The 25,363-nt window shown below is 36.1% G+C and overlaps 1 protein-coding gene across 1 annotated transcript; it reads right to left on the bottom strand.

Annotated features, from left to right (window-relative positions):
- Positions 1 to 255: 255 nt before the first annotated feature.
- LOC100890816 (proline-rich protein 5) lies at positions 256 to 14,416 on the bottom strand. The gene is made up of 8 exons (XM_030988092.1): positions 14,265 to 14,416; positions 10,611 to 10,691; positions 10,052 to 10,100; positions 9,382 to 9,439; positions 8,760 to 8,851; positions 8,241 to 8,316; positions 7,257 to 7,547; positions 256 to 2,515 (listed from the first exon to the last, which is right to left on the bottom strand). Exons 1-8 carry the CDS (start codon positions 14,414 to 14,416, stop codon positions 2,235 to 2,237), a joined length of 1,080 nt encoding a protein of 359 aa, XP_030843952.1. The 3' UTR covers positions 256 to 2,234.
- Between the last annotated feature and the right edge of the window lie 10,947 nt (positions 14,417 to 25,363).

Here is a 25,363-nt window from a genome sequence, read left to right as displayed (position 1 = left end):
GTCATCAAAAGGTAAATAAGTGATCCTCGCTCGGAGATTGTGATATTAATGTTCTTTCTCCTTATGTTTAATTAGCTGTTTAATGAACAGATTTGATAACAAAAAAGGACGAATGGAATTAAGTAAGCCCTCCAAATTAATCATATGCTTTTGGAATGGGTCTGTTCAAAATTCTCTTATTCAATATTTTTTCAGAGCTACAGCCTCTCTGCTTAACTCCATTCCTCATGAAAAGGAGATTTTTTTTTTTTTTTAAATCCATTGAGACGAGTTAAAGTTTGCATATTCAACTGGATGTTACAGTTTTAAATCTCATGTTAGAGACACAAAAATATGGATTTCATTTTAGGCCTAATCTATATAGAGCATGAATATCCCCAATGCATGGTATAATAATACATCTACATGTACTTGAATGTAACATAATGATATTCCTCTTCTCCTCCAATACAAATAACAAATTATTTTTTTGTTCATCATATTTTGGATAACTCACACACAGTCATCTTTTTATAGATATCGTCTGCTAGGTGCTAGAGGGGTGTTACCTCTAAGTCAAAGTAATTGAAAAAGGTGCCCTTCTGGCTTATATGAAACGATATGATAGAGCCTTCGGCACTGCCGACCTTGCCAGACACCAAGAGGAACATAATTATCCCTAGTAAAGCAAAGAAAATTGAAGGAAATAACTAAACATCATATTATATTGAAGGATTGGTGTCTTACCAAGTTAGAAACAAAAAAATGTTTTTGTTTTGTATCAGTTTTACTACGATAGAGAGGTGGTCGCTTATACAGGTTTGCAAGTTATATGACGGTTCAAGAAATATAGCATTTTTTTCAGCGAATATTTTGACAAAGTACATTACCATCAGAAAGATTTGATTACATAATCGTCAAACAATGAAAATGAACAACCTAACCACGGTGCTAAAATACAAATTTATATTTGTCTACTTTGTTCGATTCCCAATTTATCGCGATATTTGCGAAAAACATATGAAAATGGATTTTAACTAAACATTGTACCTGGGACTCGTTTCACAAAGCATTTGGTTCCATGAAAATGACAAAAATCAGAAACAAGGATTGCACTAGCTTATAGTTATAACAAAAACTGTCATCTGTTACTGATGACATGTTTTGGGAAATGAAACCCAGGAATAAGAACTATATCTTTATAATATATTATATAAGGGAGAATTATGAAAGAAATACAATCATTGGCATCGCATGGAGATATTTATTTCTACTAAATTGATTTTAAAAGACTGCCGACAATATTGCGATTACTTTCTCGTAGACATAATACCAGCAGCTGAGTGTCATGACACTTTGGGTCGCTCACCTTTTTCGTGAAAGTTGGATTTCTATATAAAGCTTACACAAGTGAGGAGCCTAAACTACCATTATTTTTTTTCTTCAAGAATACACATTTGATTTGGAAACACCTTCTCGAAACCGCGAAAGATTAACATACTGTTTTAGTGAGACCTACAAAAATATCACTATCATGGCATACGAAAAGAAACCCCCAAAAAAGTATAACAAAAAGGACGACAGAGGACGCTGTTCATCATAATACTTGTCTAGGTTTGAGTTTGTTTTAATCCTAAAGTAGACCTAAAAACAGAGATGTAGAGGTGCAGAATGTGCTGTTTGTGCACGATTTATTGCAAAGAGAGCCCAAAATGTAACGATTACAGATAGCCCCATATTTTCCCTTTATAATTAGCCATATGCAAGAATACATCCATTGCAAATGATATTGCGTATACAATCGATAGACAGACAAACTAGTATCAGGGAATGCACACCAGTATCCAAGCAAAAGAAAACCCTCTAAATCAATGATCTGCATGTTATCATTAACCCAAATGCCATTAGCTTTGTGATAATATATTTCTGAAAGGGTAGCCAAATTAGGAGAAAGGAATCGTAACACTTTGCAATCACTTTGTTAGTAATAATAATTAGTAAATGTTCGGTGTAATGAGTTAAGGAGAGGTTAACAGAGGGAGAGAGAGAGATATCAGAATTGTTCATATTTCATGATCACACTTTTAACAAGTTTGGTCCAATTTTGACAAAAGGTAACGTTATAAATATTTGTATATCCGCTGCTTGGTCTCGGATAAGGTATACCTCTGACAATCTACGTTCAACAGGAAGCTTTTATAGCAGTGCTCTTATAATCGTACATGGAAGAAAATAACTTTGAATGTACACTGCCGTTATCTCCTCCCGTCAAACTCGATTTCCGATTTCGACCGTCTCCTCTCCCGACAAGATCCGACAAAACCCGAGCGGTCGACTTCTTCCAGCGTCTCCAGCGAACTGAGAACGAGGGCGCTACCCCTCCTCTGATGAGTCATCTGTAGTCTCCTGGCAGCCACATTCTCACGTGCGTGGGACGACGGCGATGAAGGCGTGGACCCACCCGACGTGTTCGCGAGGTAATCCATGTTGGACGGCTGTATTTGGAGGCTAAGCCTCTGCAGGGATCGTTGTCGGTCTGAATTTGTATGTATATATATATATATATATGCATATATGCGTTTCGGGCGGGGTTTTCCAAAGAATGTTATAGTGCATGGATTTTGGATGGGGATGGAGTTCATTTTAAATATATGAATCGAAGGGATGTATTTAGATATTGAAAGGATAGATGTTTGTTATATTGGAATTTCAAAGTGATTGGATGGAGTGAAGGGGATGAAAGTGCATGAAAATGACATGGTGCTAAAAAGGAAAATGAATATAGTTATATATGAAGAAGCATTCTTGCGGGTAGATGCCGAGATTTAAAAGTATATAAGCGGTAACAGAATGAAATAGAGTTACAGAATGAGTGCAATAATCAGAAACATACAGGATACACGAAAACAAACTTGCAAATGTAGTATACACAAACAGAAAAGATAACAGGATTTTCATAGTCCCCCACGAAATCATGGGTAAGAAAAGCGAAAGAAAATGCGAAGATTACAAACAAATTATTTATTTGTTGTATGTTTTTTTAAATATACACTCAACAGACCAATAGCAGAACAAAAATAAACCACAGCTTAGCAAAGAATGAACCGACAGATATAAGCACGCAGAGAGAAGAAAGGATTTAAAGAGACAAATTTAAAAAGAATAAAAGACAGTGGGGTTTTATAGGTCGTTGTCAAAAATAATACGCATTTACATTTGCATTTATTTAATTACAATTTGTGTGTTTGTTTGCAAAAGAGGTAAATTAAAGTGACGTGCAATTTGGAACAGGAAAATTGATTCAGACGGCAGAGCAGGGTGAAGAAAAAGTGAATAAGAATTAAAAAAGAATCAAAAAGCAACAATGATTTGTTTTTATAAAAAGGTCATGATGTTCATTCGATCAATAGTCGCAATTTATGCCAATAAGATAATGAATAGAGAAGATTTGGGGAAGGATTTCTTAAATAAACCACAGTTATAAATGTTTTGAGAGCGAACAAATGTGTGACAATTGCATAGCGGTATTACAAAGCAGATAAAACCGGTAGAAGCAACCAAGACAGATACAGCAAGCAATACGTTTAATACAGTATTGCGGAAGCGGATGGATTTTTTCCGGATGAATTTGAATATTCAAGATGGCGCGTGAACAATGGAAAAATTGACCAATCATGAATGAAAAATATTTCAGTTGGGGAAAGGGTGAATAAAAGGAAAGAAATAACAATATTAATCAAGTGAGTTTATGTTGATAACTTTCAGGCAAACTCTGGATTTTGGGTACGTTTCTATATATACAATCATGCATTTTGTTGTTAGTCAATATAATGGTGTGGGGGAAACAAAAATAAATAAAAAAGAAATCATAATTAACAACGTAATAAACAAATTCAATTGAAATACAATTCGTATTGCAAATAATAGAACGGAATGGTGTAGAATCTTCGGCTTTGGATTAAATGGGTTCAACAATGAACATAGTGACAAGTGATGATTCGTGCAAATGAGAAGTGATGGTGAACCAGTCTCTAGGGAATGCGTCTATTAATTGGACCTTGTGACTAATTTGGGTTACATTTAGACACCAGACGCGATACTATCTATCAACTTAGGAGCCTTAATTAAGCTCAACTCATACTCTGAGTTTAAAAGTTTGTTCTGGCTAAAATGTAATCAGCAGCGCCGGAAAGCAAAGCTAAGCAGTACAAGGAAAAATGGTATAAGAGTTTGTCTCAAAATGACAAGACTAATTCCTGTAAAATCGCTTGGTTAATACGTAAGGCTGTCTTTGGTTAGAGAATACAAATGCACCACATTTATCCCAGGCAACTTAAATTTCCCTGTTTGCAAGTTTCATCTTTCCCTCCACCAATAAGAAGAGCAAGCAAAGAAATAAAGCCTTTGTCTTTAATACTAATTTCAGCCATTGCTATTTGCCTTTGCAGATTCGATCATTTCATTATCTAACTCAGGCATAGATTCAGAAGGGTGATCGGGAGTATCGTCGGAGAAGCGCATGCGCATGAACTTTCGTCTGACATTGTTAATGCGAAAGCTGAATCTGGATCTGCGCAGGAAGGCTAAACTCGGTGACGCGAATGCGCGCGGGACATACCCTGGAGCTATTGCGCAGGAATGGTGACGACATCAAAAACAATGGATCACCACGTGACAACATTGGACCAATGAAATGGGACATGCAACCGGTAAGTGATGACGTCACTTGACGGTGACAAAGTGAAAGGGGAGTTTATTTCACGGATGGTTTGAATGGGGAGAGGAATGGAACAAAAAGACAAAATCGGGAAACGTGTTAAAATTTTGGATCGAAAAGTAAAAGAAATCTCAGCAAATCAAACGCGTTTTGCTATAGCAGAATGTGAGACAGTAAAATTATCAATAAAAAAACTACTGTACACTCAGTAACAAAAGACAGGGGATGTCTAAATAAAAAGCTTTAAATTTAGCTTCACAAAAGGCTAGTGAGAACAGATTCTTTAAAACGAGTGCTTCGAGATAAGAAGTCGGGTACTACGTTATAAAATCTACATTGACAAGGATAGTGTGGCCTGCTACATCTAAAATGGATTTTGAGCGAACAGGTTGGAAGATTTTACGATACAATAATGGAGGAAATTGGAATATAATATAGGAAATATGAAAACATAGCATAATGATATAAAAGAATACATTGGGCCTGGAACAACGACTAAAATCAACAATACGTGTTATTATAAGACCAATACCAGGACTTTGTCTCATACTGAGTTGTTGCGATTGATTCCAGACTGATTGCAAATTGTTCGCAAACTCGCAAACTCTAATCTCTTAAGTTGCAATTGTTTATGTTGCGAGCAAGTTGAATTTACCGTAGCCTTTTATAAGACGCCAAACAGAAGGGATTGTTAGATTAAAACGAGGTTCCAAAATGATGATGTTACAATAGGTCAATCCAGCAGGTTACCATGTATTGCAAGTTATTAGCGAGACATGTGTAATGTAGCATAATAATGTTCATTCATATTGCCACCAAGTTTTGGTTGTTCCAGACCCGATGAAAATTTACAAAGATTATAATTAACACAAATCAATTTATAACTTCAATGAAATAGATGATAAAGCAAATTTGTACAACGTACTAACTAAACAAAATTTATTCCTGAGCTATTAAATTGTCTGTGGTCATGGTAATACCGTTGTCTTCTTTCTTTCTTTTCTTTTTTTGTTTTGTTTTTGGTTATGTTCTCATATTGAAATTAACAGTGAATATATCAAAAGTGGTACAAGTCGTTTCCCCAATTCAATAGATAATGATAGAAATGCAATAACTTTGATTGTCCATGTTGTGCTTTACAGTTAAAAACTTTCAAGAAAATATAGTTTGGCACGACCATTTGGAAGATCACCTTTAGAATGGTGTTTCTAAATATTATAACCATCATTAATTTGTATAAAAATTACTAGTAGGTTAAATTGTTATCCGTTAAACCCAAATAGAGCACCTCACAGAACGTGGGCGTTTAGATGTAACTGGTGGGGTGTTTTCTTTTTACAGCCGTTCATCAATCGAGTCAGTCAGTAGACCGACCTTTAACGTCACCATTTACAGGTCATGACTCAGTTTCGAACCCGGGGTCTGTTAGTGAGTTTATTGGTGAAGACAAAGAACTGATCGCACGCACCGCTAGACCAATTCACATCTCGAAAGACAAGGCACTTTTGATCAAATTCGGGAATGTATTTGTATTTTTTTTTTGTCAGTTAGGCACTACCGGCAGGTATCAAATTTATCAAGTATGATTTCGGTGTCTTTCATTTTTCGTCGGCAATCGGCCTTTTATATATCCATCCGAAAGGCGAACCACAGTCCGTATTTGAACCACTGTTAAACCCCTTCCCCTCCTGGGTTTCCACGTTATGATTACTGTAATTAAGGAAATTTTACAAGTAATATGACCACAGAACGTTTTTTCTTTTTGGTGAATTTGGTACAAAAGATATCTTTAATGATAGAAAAATTTTACCATTCTGTATCTGAAAAGGTAGATTTTCACGTAGACTTTCCTAGCCCGAACACATTGTTCACCGCTAGATTTCTTAAGGGGAAATTGCTCATGTTAATACTCCTTACTCATGCCGCTTAAAAAAAAAACCTATATTAATCTGACTTATGAGTTAGCCGTTTGTATACAAAAGTGAGAATGGGGTCCCTTCTGGACTCCGGTTAGTCCAGATTCTGTCCGTTTTTATTTATTTTTTAATCCTTAAATTATCTCCTCCCTTACACGCATCCCACAGACAGTGCGGTGTATCTAGTCATCGCGCGATCCCCTAAACTACCATCCGGGTAGAGAATGAGAGACAAGGACTGTCTCCGGTTCAACGTTGAGGGTGTATTATTTTCTCAGCTGATTGGACGCGCGACACGGATACAGTCCAGGCTTTGGACAAGACTCCGGTTCGAAACTGAGACGCGTCTTTATGATGGTGAAGAATCCTGTCGTTTCCCGAACACAAATAACCCCATCTGATTGAAAAACTTTTACCATATTTTACTAATCGCCCCCCCCCCCCTAATAATATCCCCTCTATTTGAGATCTGTCTCAGATGTTTCTGGGAGGATTTGGTTTATTTGGTTTCCAAACCCCCTTCTTCGCCCTTTTCGTCATAATGTATTAATTTACATGTAGTATCAGAGCCTGCAGAGTGATACCCCCTGCTCGTAGAATCCCTAGACTATCTTTATGCCTCAACCTCCGGGGCACATACTGACCGTATTTACGCCCTTGTGTTCCGCTGCTATTACTCCCCGGTGTTCCCTGACCATCTTCTTTGGCATTGGGGTCGCGGGCGGGAACGGCGGGGTCGTCCTCGCCCATCCGTAGGTACAACCCCTTTGAGCCGAGGAACGGACAGACGACCTTTGCGAGTATGGCCTCGAGTTGAACGTATTCTTCTGACGGTGTGGTGGCGTAAGTCCCGCCGTCGTGGACCGCGTGGAGGTTGAGCAACATCTGGGTGATCTCGGGCGGGATCTCACTCTCGTTGCACGACGATAATGCCTCTGTCAATCAAATGAATTATCATAAATAAATTAAATAGTTTATGGGATTATTCTCTCCGTGATATTTTACGCCATTATCGACTTAAACTGATATCAAGATAAAGCTTTGACAACCTTTAAGCACACTAAGTAGGGGGCATTGGTATTATCAAAGAATCTGCATTTTGAGAATTTGTTTCTAAATGTATATTATGAAGATGACTCAAACTAAGGATCACTACGTTTATGTATGGAAGTCCACGCTAAAATAGTGCTATTTTATTGTTACGAATTGCGGTGGTTATTGAAAAATCTTTGTTTTCACCGCGTGTGCTCGAGCTCGATGCAGCGTGAGTGTATGTGTTTGTAGTTTACAGCAGGGAAACGTACGTACGCAATCCAACGTACTGATCGACTCCATGCGATACGTCACAGAACGGGCCGTGCCCAAACACAATGGCAACGTTCTGAACATTCTTAGAGCCGCTATAACAGACGAAGGGTTCTGAAGAAGAGTTACGGGTACCCTTTCGTCAAATGTACGATGTTTTATATTTTTTTAGATAAGGTTTTAAATGGCCCACATACTGAAATTAACATGTAGTTTGAGGTTAATTCCCCTAGCCCTAGAGTGATGATGATGATGATGATCCACATCACTTGCAAGGCTCCATTAATCTATTTCAAACATTCAAAGAGTGATACAGGACTTACTTTTTAATGGCAGTTGTAGTACCACGTGATCACGGAATCCAAGTAATGAAAGCTGATACATCGTATGGCCTTTGGTCTGGAGAAGAGAACCCAATAGTTATATTTTACCATCAACTAACCTCAAAATTAATCATTTATATTTATAATGTTCATAGATAGAATCCCCCCCCCCCCCCCCCCCCAAAAAAAAAAAAAAAATATTAAGAAATCGTTAGCCCACCCTTAGCAGGTGCATAAGGTTCATATTTTATTGCCAATAAAAAAAAATGGAAATTTGTGGTATTTACTTGGTATATATGCTTACAAAAATAAACATATTTCTTCATACAAAAAGGCAATTCAATCAAATAAAAAGAAGAAAAGTGGAAGAGTAAAATGGTGACATGAAATTGCTTTCAACACTGTTTCTCTAAAGGCATAGCATGAAGACCAGTGCTCCCTACTAGTTTGAGAACCAATATTGTGCCGGGAAAAAATCCCTCATCGGGCCCTAGTTACAGGCCTTAGTATTTGCTTTACCTGGACTGGGTAGAATATCGCCCTCAACGTTGGCAGTATCTCCGTGAAGAAGTAGTTCCAAAGCTCGGCTAGACTGGAAAGTAAGCCTTGACCTATAGTGAACAGTGCAGGGGATTCATCACAAAAACATGAGTCAATTGCACAATTTCGACGAATTAATGATAAGCAAGCATTTCTTTAATACATCTAAAGCGTCTGCATAAATAATTATTATACATTTCTTCTCTCTACAAATGAGATTTCATATTAAATTGAATCTGTTTATATATCTCTTAAATTTCGGTTTAAAAAAAATGTAAAGGTCAAACATCGTTTTCTTTTGTACAAGCAATATCTGAAGGAGTTATTTCATCTGAGATATTTAACAATAGTAAATAGTTTCAGGTATTGCGGGTAACTGTGTTATTCGAGGTGAGGAGAGGGAAATGAACTTACTGAGCATTGTGGGTCTAAATGAGCTAACAGCAATAATTAGGACACTTCACTCATTGGATAACATCTTTAAACAACAAAGTGGGTAAAAAACACTTTTCCGTGACAAATATATCTATTTTATTTTTTTCAATTAGGCTACAAGGTTATCAGCATAAGATATGATTATGTTCTTCTTCGACGATCTTACCTCCATCGTTATCGAGTGAGTCATAAAGACTTTTCATTCCTCGTTGTAACAGATTTTTCTGTGGAAGAAAAAATATTAAAACATAATCACATTCATGGTATAAAGATCAAGCTTCAAATGTATTCAAATGTAAGTCGGTCTGAAATAAATAAATCAAACAAAACAAGTATAATCAGTGATTTTTTTCGCTCCGTTACAATATTCTTGGGGGGGGGGGTATTGTATTGGCGAGGAGAACACGTTTCCAATATGACTCGTAAATCATGTAAATGTCACCAGTTCGCAATTAGCCCTCAAAGCATTTATCACGGATTTGGTGGCATTTGAAGAAAAAAAACAATACACGCCAACGATCCCAGACTGGAGATTAAATTAATGATTTTCAATGAAATAAATAATGTTCATCTGAATCTAGTTCAAAAAGTTTTTTCCACACAATTGTTTACAGTTTATTGACATTTATATGTAGATGTTTTTTTTAACAGACTGGTGTGCGAATCGGTTTCCATTCCGATGAATAAATATATTCCATCACTATAGTCTTTATCTTTATTTTGATAATATTTCATATTCATCTATGAAATGTTATTGCGTTCTACTGATCACCTAGTAATACAAAATTCAACGCGATTATACATACATTATGCTAACTTAATGTGGTTAACCTTACCTTATAATATTCCGATATAAATGACCCGATTTCAGATTTGATTGCAACTCTGCGAAGAAAATAATACAAGTATATACACAGACGTTATACAAAGTTTAAATCTTGATTCATTATATATAATAAAACAGTAACATTTTATTTTAATTGTGTTGCTTTTAAAGATGGAACATTAGTATCGATTATATCCGTGGACCTAGATTAAATATAATGCTTTCATTCTAACTATTTCTTTCAATGATGCCATACTAATCCAGCGTTTACATGGACCACAAGAAATGCCATGATAATTTTTGCAGGAATTACTGTAACTATGTATAAACCAAATAAATCAAGAAAATTAATTTTGTCCTAAAGTGAAAATAAAAATGTAAGCTTCGTTTAGATAGGATGTTTGTTTTTTTATAGTAAAAACATTATAATGATTTGTGCAAGTTAAAGAGAAGTGGGCACTCTATGATTTGGTGGCCTACTAAATTTGGCTTAAACCTGGACCCAGATCAGGCAGCTTTCCTTTCGAGAATACGGTTCGAAATTATATATATTTTATACGAATTCTTACTTGACCAATTTGTTCAGTTCGTATAGTTCACCGGGTTGTAATCTTCTTTTGTTGAATACTGATAATACTTTGCTCTGGACTCTGTTTAAAAGAAAGAAAAAAGAGAAAAGGAACAATTAAATGATTGATCACTGTGGTAAACAGTTTTGAGAAAAAGACTTCAAAAGGTCAAGAAAGACTCATCCACATACTTTGTACTTAGTCAATGTAAAATAAGGATTTAGTTATTAGTTTAACAATGTTTAAGTGCTCTTATTCTCTTTTTACAAACATGAGAAGACAAATATAAGACACCTATTGAGAAAAGACAAATTTGGGACAAGGAAATGTCTGATTTAACTAGCTATATTAAGAAAACATTGATGCCATTACACACTTGAACAAAATTTCATGAAATGAATTGCGTCGTATTAAAGACATCTTTTATTTTTAAACACTGTCCTATCTTAAAAAGGAAAACCCAACCTTCATAGTTAGCAACTCTAAAAGAAAAAGAAAAAATAGAGAAGCAGACAGGTGAAATGTTAAAGAAATCTGGCTAGAAATAAGGATTTTGGAAAGTTGTAATCACTACGTACATGTATGTGAACCCCTAATTGGCTGAATATGTAATGTCACTGTGATGTTATGCCAGACAACTTTCCCATTCGTTTAAACATACAAAATGACTCAAATGCTAACAAAGATTCGACATATTTCAAACTTTCGCCATTTTGTTTATTTATTTATTATTATTTTATTTTTGTTTGTTTATGCTTTCATTCAAATGAACTTATGACGAGGGTTGCTTTACCCTTTAAAGTTTACCTTTTTGTTTCACATTGTCGCTACTGGATGCCAGTAATCGCATGAAAATTGCCTGGAATTACAAGCATGCTGTTTACAACAAAATGTCGTTGCATTTGGAGTGATCAAATTTAAAGGATTTATTGTTGCTGCGTTTTGTTTGGTTTCATAAAACAGAAACTAAACTCAGTATTGCATTTCACAACAAAATGGGAGTTAGTTGTCATTCCATTCATTGCCAGTCGGGCTTACATAAGTGCACGTACACAGCATGTTCACTAGCAGTTAACAAAATTAAACCAGGGGGTGTTTCACAAAGATCCTTAGTTGAACTTATCTCTAAGTTGGACTTAAAAATATGGAAAGCCATTAGCATCTTTGAAAATATTTTGTTAAAGTTATTTTGAAAGACATTCATTGTTTATTGAAATCATTCATATTTTCTATCATCAAGGAGATTTCATGTTCTGGATGTGGAATTAATAAAAAGTCTAAAATACTTGAATTTCTGCTTTTGAATATATTTCATTTAAAGACTCCAATGGCTGTCCATAATTTTTAAGTCCAACTTAGAGTTAAGTTCAACTTAGGATCTTTGTGAAACACCCCCTGGTCTTTAAATTCAAAGCTGTTTGCACCAAAAATCAATAAGCTCAATTGGAAATGTCACTTTCCTCTCTCAAGGCGAACTCATACCAAATTGTCTAGACTAATTACGAAGTATTATTAAAAGAATGTTAACATAAAATGCAAACCTATTTTGCTTCGGAGAGACATCCCAATTAAAACTAATTAATGAATGTAATGAAACTTAAAACTCATTAGGTATAGCAAAGTAATTGGCAATGCATTTACCAATAGCAATTCATTGATGGTACGAAATAAATTGGCAATTTTATCTACAAATTCAATTAGTTTTAGTGGTACCTGGCATTATTTGTTCACGAATATATGATATTTATAAGAGTTATAGTCTTCAATTCAATTCAATTCAATTCAAGGTTTATTAAAAAATATCTTCGCAGCCGTAAAAGGCTGAATTGCGATACAATTCACAAATAAAGAACATGCAAAATTACCAAAATATACGTATCAATTACAATGAACATAGTTTGACATAATTAGAAATCAAATATAAAATATATAAACAGAAGACCTAAGAGTTCAAAAGTGAGTTTTAGAAAAAAAATGGTTGTTCAAATTACATCCGGAGTTTAGCGATTATTTACATTTTAAACCCACTGTAGACATCTAAAGACAAGATGAGAAATTGCCAAAGATTATATTTCAAATTAAAAATTCAACTGTGGAATGAGAAAAGATAAGTTTTTTCATTAAAAGTAAATCATCGATTTACAATATTCACAGCTGATATAAGGAAAGTATATTTTGGATGTTGATTATAGACAACATTACATAATGCTTGCGAATATTATGGGATTAAAAATTATCATATACATTGGACTTGGTCATAAACCTATCACTATTCGCATAGTACGACACATGAGCTTGATGAGAATATACATAAAACATGCAATCATGTCCAATATTATGAACACATAAAATAACATCGGGAATAATTCATGGGATAATAGATTGTCTTTCCGGTTACTTGAAAATTGGTAAAGGGTACTAGGCGATGCATTCATTTGACGGTAGCTTCATAATCAAGGGTAGACTCAAATTAATCAGTCGGGCACATATTCTCCTCCCCATTAAAGATTAGCAAATGTAATTATAAATATTTCCTTGCCGTTTTTTTTAAATATTGATTTGAATCATTTTACAAGATTTTAAATCCATTTTATTAAAATGTGCACAATTTTTCAATTAAAACGATTGTGATAGAACATATAGATGAAGGTTTCCATCCTTTCTTTATTAAGATTTTCATCCTTTTGGACAAAGACTTTCGATATTCTAACAAATATTGCATCAATTTCAGATAGACTTTAAAGGTATTTAGTAGGCTGTTTGAATGCTTTTCATCTAGTTGCGTTACTGAACAAATTGTGTTTCCGGCTTTGACCATTTCCCCATATTAACTGACCTTTTTCTTTCGAGCAACGCCCCTGTTTTCATTTTTTTAATAAATATATCTCTTTCTTAATCACATGCATTTCGTATCTTCTTTAACCTTTGCAACATCAGTTGCTAGGTGGCAACTAAGGCAGGTATCTCTAAGGAACCATCCAGAATCTGCGGGAAGGCATCCATTAACTATTCTTATTTCCTATCCGACTTTGCGTTAGTTGTCACAAATCCTCAATAGTCATTTTCTAGTCATGACTTGTTAAAGTCTCGATAGGAGCTATCAATTTTTGTCTATGCAACATGATTGTGGCTAATTTCTTGCATAATTTAAACAATTATTTAAATGCGAGTGTCTTTCACTAGTTGAAGATGATTTATCTTTCCTCTTCCGCGACGACCCCTCCCCTCCCCCACTCCTCCCCCTCTCTCTCTCTCTCTCTCTTTCTCTCTCTGTCTTTCTCTCCGTGGCTCTTATATCCTATTTATTCGTTTATGTATTTATGTTTTCTTCCCTCTCATTCTATCTCTCTATCGCACTTTCATGTACTAACTCCCTATTTGTATAATCACCACTCTCTAAATTTATCATTATATTGTCTCTCTCTTTCTCTCTTTCTCTCTCTCTTTCTCCCCCCCCCTCTCTCTCTCTCTCTCTCTCTCTCTCTCCTCTCTCTCTCTCGCTCTCCTTCTCCCTCTCTCCCTTCTGTATATTTCATCACCATATATTTCATAAAGTAGCACACCTCTCTCCTCCTACCCTCACCTCCTCCTTCCACTCATCCCCTCACCATGTTCACCTAATATATTATACCGACCGTACACACGTCCATATACATCAGGTATCTTGCGGCTGTGATGCTGTGACACGGCTTGGTTCTCTCGCTGAATTGTGCATAATTCATGCTTGGAGAACTTCCCTCTTCACCATCATCCGTCGACAGCTTACACGAGCCCGCGTCACCGGGGAAATGTCGCCTATATGCCATCGATATTACACTTCACAATGTTTACAGTCAAGTCAAAGTAGCTGAATACAATCTCTAGCCTCGATCTATTTTATCATGGCCATCGTTTAAGCAGAAGCATTGATTTGTATAGGTTTCCCCGATGCATTCATATATTTGATCCGATTGTACGAAATATATTCCGGCGACAATTGCTCAATATGGCAAATACGGGGGCAATGTTTAACACCATCTAAAACTTAAAGCCCGTTACTATACAAACCTACCTTACCCCAAACCTAACCCCAAACTTATCAATTTTTAATATTCTCTTTCACCTTTACGTTCTATAATATTCTTACATTATGCAAATGCAGTGCATGAATTTAAGATGCTTGACAAAAACGCATAGCCCATTCATTTCAACTTAAATTACAGTTTTTGATAACGAATCCTTTTCCACTTGTTAAAGGGCTGTCTCCTTAGGCCTTTCTTCGTACTTCCCTCTTTGATTTTCTCAACAACATTCTATTGCCTTCGTTTTTCACTTCTTCTCACATAGCTAACATGAATGGGTACATTCTAAGTGAGGACAACCGACTTGGTATATTGGTCTCGCAATAGCGGGTATTGCCTGTACCTCTTAAGCTAAAAGCATGGATAAGACAACCAGGTTAGACAGCTAATGGCTGCCTGAGGTAATGCCAATATCTTATCATGTTCTCAGTGGTAAACATACACATCAGACACCTAGAATTACGAGGAAAGTAAACCAAAACATCACCGTCTCTAAAAACAAGTATATTGTGATAATTCATAATTTAAATGCAGTGCCGCGCTCAAACTAAAACAAATATTGCATGATTCAGCCTTCAATATAAGAAATTATATCCCTCATGTATAGTTGTTTGCATTGCGATTGTACAGAGCACGAAAAGGGTATAGATAAGTACTATCTACCTGAGATAGGTCTTTTTGTAAAGTAATTTTTTGCTGCTGCCCCACTTGCGCGACTTGCGCATTGAATAAGCATAGCAAAGTAGGTTACGCGAAATGTCAAAGTCAATGTCAATGTCAAATGAGCGCGCATCGACTGTATTACATGTATGCATGTTGTGCTTTGTAAAATCTAGCTGAAGCTAAACTGTCTGCAAAATCAGTTGTTTTAATTATGTAAAATTCACTTTAAATATACCTAATTGCCGATGTGGGATATAAAACAAATATTAACCTCCTTTACTCGGGCAATGGATACAAACTATCATCGCCTCGGTGATCTCGGCGATGACAGTTTGCACCATTACCCTCGTAGTCGATTAATATTTGCTTAATATGAACGGGCAAATTCTGAATTTGGAGGCGAATAAGTTATATTGAACAAAGAAAGTGCAATATTTGTTATATGAAATTGAGTGTAATATCTCTGTTGTAGTCCGACCCTCTTGATCACACCCGGGTTGCCTACCCGCAGTCTAATTCACTTGTATACGTTTCGTTGTCGTCGTTGTTGTTGTTTTTGTTGAGATTTAGTTGGCACAAACTATTGAGTATCACGTGACATCTATTTACCCACTCGGATACACGTTAACATATTTATATGACACTTTTACTTTACCCTGGCCTTTGAAACTTAATTAAGTTATAGAGGACATAAAATTATGTAAATGTAAGCTTAATTAAGAAATGCATAGAACTCTAGTTTTACAATGATCTTTAGAGGAAAAATAAGAGGACATGTATATTTATCAGGTATAAGGGATTTGTATTTTGTTGACAGATCTATATCTAGGTTAAGAAGAGTTAAATAACACCTTCAAGGGGAAGATAGTACACGGAGTATGTCCCTTGATCGTTCGCAATCTATTGCGGAATTCTTATCTTCCTTTCTATTCGACCGACCCCCTTCCTCTCCTACTCTCTCTCTCTCTCTCTCTCTCTAGCAATCAATCGATCTTAATTTGTCTCTCTTTATATTTATACCAATCTTTATTTCCATCATTCTCTATCTCGCTTTGAGACTCTCCCTCCCCCCACTCTCTCTGTCTCTCTCACTCTCCTTTTATCTCTCTCTCTCTCTCCCTCTATTTCTCCCTCTCTATCCCCTCCCCTCCCTCCCTTTGTTACTCTCTCTCTCTCTCTCTCTCTCTCTCTCTCTCTCTTTTCCTCGCTCGCTTCATCTGCCATGGCGTGGATGCATGACAGATGATTTATTTTGAATTAAAATAAGCTTTTAGACAAAATGTAGAGTTGACCTGCTTGTATATCCATCCAACAAGAACGCCGAAGTCCCTCACGCTTTACTTGACAAGAAAAAAGGAAGATTATCATCAACTCTCAACGTTTCATCTATGATAACACTATTGTAGACCATCTGCAGAAGATTGTGGTTTCAGGAGAAAAGATAGAGTGCTTTCGCCCACCCTTTTTTCCAGCACCCGCAAAATTCTTTCCTTTCTTTATTTTAAATATTAAACCGTTCGCTTTCTTATCATGCCAATTTCTATTTTGCTTTTTTATGACAGGTTATAGATCTATATTTCGTAAGTATATTTCTTTTTTAATAAAGATGTGTCCATTATCCATCTTAAAAATGTCAAGGCTACCATGGTTATTGGAATTACTGTAACTGTTACGAAGCCATCATGACTTCTTGTAAATTCAATGATGTTATTAATACAGTCATCCGTATAGGCTACCAACTAAACTTATTTTGATATGAGCCTTTTACCACCCCCCCCCCCCCCATTTCTTCCCGCCTATATCAAAATCAGTTCAGTTGGTAGCCTATACGTATGATTGCATTAAAGTCTCTCTCTCTCTCTCTCTCTCTCTCTCCCTCCCTCTCCCTCTCTCTCTCACTCTCTCTCTCTATGTTTCTCTGTCTGTCTGTCTCTCTTTCTTCTTTTTTTCTTCTTCTTCTCCTTTTTTTTATTCTTCTTTTTTCTACTTTTTTTCTCTATCCCGTCTTTTTGCTCATACCGCTTCTCTTCTCTATGTACGTATATACACTTCTCTCACAAACTAATTGTCTCTCTCTATCTCTCTCTATATATATATTCCTCTCTTTTTTGTCTCACTCTCTTTCTTTCTTCCTCTCTCTATCTCACTCGTCGCTGCAATATCCATTAGGGAAAGCACGCATCTCATCAGTCTTTATGCATCAGAAATTGGAGCAGCGTTTAACACTGGCCACTGACTTCTCACAAATCTCTTTATCTGGAGCATATCTAAACAGAGCGAGACTTGAAGCTTCATATCTCCCTCGATTGGAATTACCCAAGATGAAACAGGATACAATATGGTATAGCCTGGTAATAGACCAACTAGATTGTCTTCTGACACAGTTTTCTCAAGAGCCTAGTCTCTTCTCAGTCGTTTTTTCCTATTTTCTTAAGTTTGCAGTCGTTATAATTATAACAAATCAACAATATATACGTGCAAAACGGCTGGTTATTTTCTTTCAACAATTTTAATCCGTTTGTAAAGGTGCTTATTAACGGTAATGAAATGATAATTCAGGGGTAAATAATTATCAGTGATGGACCTTAATCAGAAAGTATTGGACTTTTCTCAAGCCTGCTACATGTATATACCATATAAATACAGCGATATGTCAATGCCATGCGTGTACAGAGCGTCGACACCGCCGTAAATATGTTTGGACTTATTATAAAATCGTCAACGTCAACCTTTACAGCTGCAACACCTTCTCTTTGGAATATTTTACCATTGAATTTGCGAATCATAACTTCCTTAGAGACTTTTAAATCCAAGCTGAAATCTTTTTTTTTTAAACAATACCTTTACTTGGCACTAACCGGCAGTGATACCCCCCCCCCCTCCCCGTCTCATCATAACCACCAGCCCTCCTCTTGCTCTGTTCAAGCTCAAATAATATACAGCATGTCACAAATTCTGCCTGATGAATTCATATGTTTGACAGCACAATGTGTTTACGCTTGCTACTCCATCAGTTTGAGATTTATTATCAGTACGATGGATGTGTATTATCATGTGGAGTAGCACGCAATCGTATCACCAGTAAACGCGATCGAGAGAAGATGCAACACATATGTTATATTGGAAATGTATTCCGAAATGTTAGACTGTATGTTTGAAAAGATGATATGGAAACCAATGCAAAGATTACTGTTCAAACATTTTGAAATATATTTGACAATATAATTTATATACATTATATACAGCATATTTTAATATGTCACATTTGAAATATATTTCAATTATTTCAAAACATTAAGCCAAATCTGAAGTACTTTTAACGCATTTGGCATTATGAAACGTTTATAGTGATATGCAATTTGTCGTGAAATGTATTATTTTGAATAAATTTTAAAATGTAGTATTTGAAATGTATTTTGAAATGTTAAATTTGAAGGGAAAAAAAGTATTTTGAAAAGTCAAATTTGAAATTTGTTTTGAAATGTGACATTTGAAGTACCTTTTAAAACGTTACATTTAGGCATTTGAAATGTTACAGATTATAACGGTACATTGATATAGCGCTTAACGTGATAACAGTGCGCATCGCAACGTTAATATCCTTTGAGATTAATTTTGCAAAAATCAGTGTCAGAGTGACTCATTTAAGATTCAGATTTTTGGTCATATCAGTTGTTTCAAAGAGAATACATGCACGGTGCAGAGCAATCCTCCCGATACCAAGATCAAACGGACATAAAAGCCTTCAAGGTCTAATCGAAAAGAATCCTTTCGAGATTTCCTAGCATGACCTAGAAAGCTTAAATTTCCAATCAATTCCCTCTATCGGCCTTCAAAAGACAGAGCATTTTGAGTTTTGTAATTGTATTACGCACAAGGCGGGCATATACTCGTTCCTTTAAAAGTAAAATAAAATCGCCCGCGGCTTCGCTTTCAATAAAATAGTGAATCTGTGTCGGCGCATATAAGAGGGACCGTTACAATGCCAAACGCACAAACATTGAACGCTTGTTTGATGGAGGCTTTAAACACGGCAATGACCTTCATAAAAATGCATTCATTGCAGTGACATGTGCATTGTAAATCAGTGTAGAACAGAGTCGGTGAAAAGCTATATCCGTACGAATCAAAACATTGCTAGGTGAATTTATATCAACTCTCTCTCTCTCTCTCTCTCTCTCTCTCTCTCTCTTTCTCTCTCTCTCTCTTTCTCTCTCACTCCCTCTCTCTCCCTCTCCATCTCTCTCTCTCTCTTTCTCTTTCTATTTATCCATCTATTATGTCCATCAGTATGTATATTCATCTATCTTTCTGTCTATCTCTTCTCTTATAAACGAAAAAAATCTTGTTAGAAATCCTCAATAGATCTTTTTTTTTAAAGAGATAATACAAAACTCTGACAATCCAATCAAGTTTGACAACTTTTGAAATGTAAACAAATACAAAAAAAAAAAATCTTACATTTCGACTTCTTATTCTGTGTGTCAGTGAACCGGTTTCATTACACGAGAGAATAAATTGATACGTGGCCAATGATTCAAGTTTCCATATTTACCACAGACGCTTAATAGATCCAATATCCGGCGCCAGACATGATAAAGCAACCAGATACATATCCTTAAAGCATCTCGTAAAAAATCAAATGTATTAAACTTTAAAAGCATCGTTAACAATTTTAAATCTGAGATGCATGCCTACGTGTTATCAGTGCCTGTGATATGGAGTTATATTAAAACCCTAAAAAAATGAGCTTCAAAATTATCATGAAGTGCCTCAAAAAAGTAAAAATATTTAAATGACCGGTTTTACCATACTCATTTTCCCCAACAGACTGTAATGTTATGAACATTGTTAGGAAAACGATTTTTTAAATTTCGATTTCCAATCATAAATATCTCGATAATCAGACAGGCGATCAGCTTGTAAAAGTCATGGGGCTCTTGACTGACCTAAAGAATACAATCATCATTGCAGCATGAGCTAAATCCAGAATTTTGTTCAAGAATCTGAGACAAAGTTACCTGATCCCTTTAAATAACCATCTGCCCTGCTAAATCTCTTGTGAGCTGATGTCATATACTCTCGTTATTGCGTGTCTGAAAATTAATTCTGACGCCATTTATTTCATGCATGTGCGATCTGACTCGGATATGAACATAGTATGACTATGATAATAACAATCTGGGATTATATAGCCCTTGATACGAAATATCGTCTCTCAGCGCTTTACAGATATTATTACCCCGGTCATCGGATTCGTTCATGCACCATATGCACCATCTCCACTCCCTGGGGAGTATTCCTATCACATGGTCACCGTGAGGGCATATGGCAATTAACAACATAAAGGCTTTCGTTCTACAAGGTCCCATTTCTCCCCTGAATCTATATGGAGTGGCAAATTTTGAATTAATGCCTTGCCAAAGGACAATAGTGCCGTGTCGGGGATCGGACCCACGACCTTCGCATTTCAAGTCATGTCCTTCAACTACTCGACTAAGACACCTCTAAATAAATAAAGCAGAAAAGGCGGCTTATTACAACATAACACGGTGTTTGTGTGTTTGTGTGTGTGTGCGTGTGTGCGTGTGTGCGTGTGTGTGTGTAATTGGGTTTTTACAGATGTGTATCAATCAGGTATGATTATTTACGTCTGGGAACCGACCTTTAACGTCACCATCCGAAAGACGTGACTCAGTTTCGAACCTTCGTTCTCGGCTGAATCAGTTTGTAACTTTTATGTTTAGCTGAATTACGGGCGCACGCCACAACGCCACACGGAGTGTGTTTAATATCCTTATTTTAACACATTATAACACAATAAATTCAGTAGGTGGTCACAGTTACCTAAATTACTATGATTAAATTCATGGTTGCGGGCATGTTATTCATAAAAAGCACCTTTTCTGTCTCCCGCAAACTACCCTCTTCCCATAACACACCCACACATTTGACACACCTGACAGTTTGCTCTATATACGTCTTCCCCATCTCTAGTCCATGGACTTCTATTTAAGCATGACGTTGTTTGTAAACAGAAAATATCGTCGGCTACCTGCGTGCAAGAAAGCCGCAAGAGCTACACAGTGTATTGGCAATGCAGTAACGGAATTCTTTCCCTACACTTTTTTTGTTGGAAAGTTGTTAAGCGTTTAATACCGTTAAAAACAGACATACTATATAAAGCTTCTTGTCTTGACCTCAACGATTTAAGCAGAAGCTATTATTTTTTTAAACGCTTGTTTTCCAATAGCTTCCGCGTATATTATGTCTGATTTCGGCTTTCTGTTCTTTCTTTGATTTTAATACTCCGATGAGGGCAAGAAGAAAAGCTTTAATGTGTCTCTTTTCATTGATTTTATACCTCTCGTCTAATAATACATATACTGCGTATGGTCGACATAAAGAGAAATGGATTGTAATACAATAGCTCCATTAGAAGCATTATAATAAAATCAAGTGAACGGTCGGCATGCCTTTACTTAGTAAGATATTGGAAGACGGTCATCTAAAGTGAGCAGACGAGAAAACAGCTTTCAGATGGCGGGTTTGGCATTTCGGTGCAGCTATCGATCAAACTCCGAATAAACTCAAATATTTACTCGGTCATCATTCATCGGCACCGTATGAATTTTGATCGTGTGTTTAAGTTGGTAACCTGTTAAATTTTGCCGAAGCTTAAAGTGAGTGCTGAATTCTTGCAAATATGATTAGAATACTTCACTTTAAAATAGAACATAACTGAATAGTTAAGAAGTTTGGACCAAAAAATTGACACCATAGGCGAGTGTGTAATGTCCCATACATCCCGAAACCTGGTCGAAAGTTGTAGACTATTTCTCGTTACATTTGAAATAGATGAGGGCATTATCAGAGCAATCCATGAATTAGTTGTGTTTCTTTATATATACGGTGAGGGGTTGTCAATTTTATATAAAAACTAAAATTGTATATTATACGCCTCAAATGGGTCGTGTAACGTTACAATTTCCCACCTTCCTACCCCGTCCCCCTTTTTGACAACCCTGAATCCACCTCTGATCTACATGTATTTCTGCATAATATTCCAGGCTTGTAGACTTGCTTATACAACTCCATACTAACATACACAGGACAGACAATGACGTATGAAGGATAATTATCACCAATTAACTGCGCATACATTTGTCATCAATCATCATTAGAGCTGCATACTGCCATAAATATGTCTAAATGTCAGTATATTAAAGCGAAGCAAGATATGTGGAAATGCTGTATAGATTAACTAGGGAAATCACTGCTTCTAGAAGGGCACTTTGGTAATAATTATGTCTTTTGGGTATGGCTAGAGTTCCCACGTCTGCGCATGCGTGTAACTGCGCTATTCTGATAAAATACAACACACAACAAAACAAACGATACGTCTCTAATTATAAAGCGATCTGTATTCAATGAAATAAAATAAAAAGTGAGAACTAGTGAGAAATATCTCATTTTAGTACAGTACTTTTACTCACAAGCCTCGACATGTTTTCTTTCATGTCCAGTACATAAACAGATCCCGGACTGTGTGTAAAGTATATGAGTGCGCAGACATTGAAACCTTCTGCAATGTATATAATATATTTCATCATCATCATAAACCATCACTGTCATCACTTTGATCACAATCATCATCATCATCACTGCACCTTAAATTAATTTACGCTGACACGCTTTTAATAGATATTTTCTTTGCTTAAAGGGATATGGTATCTTTGTCTCAGATTTTGAAACAAAATCCTGGATTCAGCTCATGCTGCAATGATAATTATAAACCTTTAGGTCAGTCAGGAACCCCATGACTTTTACAAGCCGATCGCCTGTCTGATTATCAAGAAATCTATGATTGGAAATCGAAATCAAATTTTGCGTTTTCCTAACTGTTTTATATAACACTACAGTCTATTGGGGAAAATGAGTATGGTGAAACCGGTCACTCAAAGATTTTTACATTTTTGAGGCGCTTCATGATCATTTTGATGCGCAATTCTGTTTAGGGCTTCAATATTACACCATATCACAGACGCTGGTAACACTTAGGGCCATGTATCTCAGATTTAACATTGTTAAACGATGGCTTTAACTCACAAACCTGTAGCATATGGTTGCATGGTGCCTCTCTCTTTCTCGCAATTTGCATTTGGTTTCGAGATTGTCAACCTCTTTTATCTTCGCTACCTCGCTTTACCCCCTTCCATAAGAAGATTTATCTACTCCGACATTATTGCAGTCATCGTGCAATCAGTCTGGTAGTCTTAACATAAGGCGAATGACCTTTCTAATTCCGTCTCGAACTCATTTCCATTTTGTGTGGATAATTTAATTTTCATACTTTTGTCGAATTCATAGAATTATCATATCATGCTTATTCCGTTCTATGATTTCATCAGTCTACGTCATAAACATTCCAATATAAGGCCATAGAATATGCGGTATTTCAAGGGTGTCTGGATATCTAGATAAAATGCAAAGTTCCTCTCTTATAATTTTTTGTTCTTATTTTTACATTTTAGCAAAACACGTTCCATTATGAGGCTATTTAATTTGAAAGAGAGGCCTGAAAATCTGGTGAATGTAAGAAATAACCTTTTATTCTAATGAGCAATAATGTCACAGCAACAAAATCCGAATGATTGCTCTTAAAATGCTCTCTACAAAATCAGCTTCTAAATTCGCAAAAAGTCTGACGCCGTATTTTACCTATATGTATGTGTCCGGTGTTTCTAACCGTGGTGATTTGAAGTTCCTTTAACTTTGAAAAGCAGCATAATCAGCATTATCTTCATCATAATAGCTTTACGTCTTGTGATCAGAGGGTGATATAAAGTGAGTCTGGGTACAAAACTATAATCCACTTGTGAAAGCTTGGTGCTGGCATGGCCTCAGGAAGGTTTATGCCCTTTCACGGTCTTCGGTACGATTATTGATCTGTGCATGTCTTGCTAGGCTCGGCAGTGAGTGTACGAGCAAAGCACAAGATTGCTCGCGTATAAGCCGCCCCTGTAAAAAATTGCCCATTCGCGTATATTGGAAAGATTTCCAATAGCATTTGATGCGAAAAATCAAACATGTAAAATCTTAAAGGCACACTGTCCTACTTGTAGCTACTTGCTCCCTCTATATAGAAAACTTCCCAAATCGGTGCCTGTTGGTCCCCCATGATCCTCTTTTTCTCATGTTAAATGAGAGCTGAGTTAATGAGATAGCCACCTGTCACAGTGACCTCGTTGGCTCGCTGTGTTGTCTAATCCCTTCTAGCTGCAGTAGTAAAGCCTACCTTTAATGACCGAGGATCTGAATGTTCATATGATCAAGAAAATCTAAATTTCAAGGGATTTATTCCTTCTTCGGACGCAGACTTAAGGCTTAAGGCTCAGAATTAAAGTGACGTCAGACCAGTCGTGTAATCTAGTTGAAGTTGAAGTTCAAGTTCAAGTTTTATTTCCACATCTGATTAAAAAAACAAGTACAATTTATATGCATAAATACAATACTAAACGTTAAAATGAAACATCTTCAATTGGAATCACGATTTGACTTTCGGCTTTTATTCTGACTAGAATAGTTAAATTTACCAAAATTAAGGTTATTGGTATTATTATCATTATTTAGAAGCTAAAACCAGGAAGACGTAGTTTAGATTTCATATCTAATAGAATTGCCTTTTCTTCGAAATTCGGATCATAGGGCGATCGTGCAGTGTGCGATAGACAGTCGCTTGTGTACGTCATCTCCACTCATGCAACATTCAACATTTACTTTCCAACATCAATCGAAACATACAGCTATTATATGGATTTTCCTCTTTTGAGTCAGAAATGGGCATAACTTTAGAAAATCACTTCATATTCTTCTCTTCCCCCGATAGATTCTGAAAAAAAGAAAAGTAATGACTGTGATCATGCAGTACTCAAAACGTTATCTAAGTAAGATATAGTATTATTAGTTTACTTTGGATCCCTAGTCTGTTCTACCGTGTTCTATACATACAGCTCTGACAAAATATGG

The sequence above is a fragment of the Strongylocentrotus purpuratus genome, unplaced genomic scaffold (assembly GCF_000002235.5).
Source record: "Strongylocentrotus purpuratus isolate Spur 01 unplaced genomic scaffold, Spur_5.0 spur5_scaffold_17, whole genome shotgun sequence".
Lineage (NCBI taxonomy): Eukaryota > Metazoa > Echinodermata > Echinoidea > Camarodonta > Strongylocentrotidae > Strongylocentrotus > Strongylocentrotus purpuratus.
Note: the sequence above shows the minus strand (reverse complement) of the source record. Positions and strands in the feature narration are given on the sequence as shown.

Bases quoted from the DNA above. Each gene is read 5' to 3' on its own strand.
- LOC100890816 (XM_030988092.1), bottom strand. From the start codon at position 14,416: ATGGCATATAGGCGACATTTCCCCGGTGACGCGGGCTCGTGTAAGCTG. The intron at 10,692-14,264 runs GTATATGGACGT...TCTTTTAAACAG, and splicing joins ACAGCCGCAAGATACCTGAT to AGTCCAGAGCAAAGTATTAT. The intron at 10,101-10,610 runs GTAAGAATTCGT...TTTTCTTCGCAG, and splicing joins GAACTGAACAAATTGGTCAA to AGTTGCAATCAAATCTGAAA.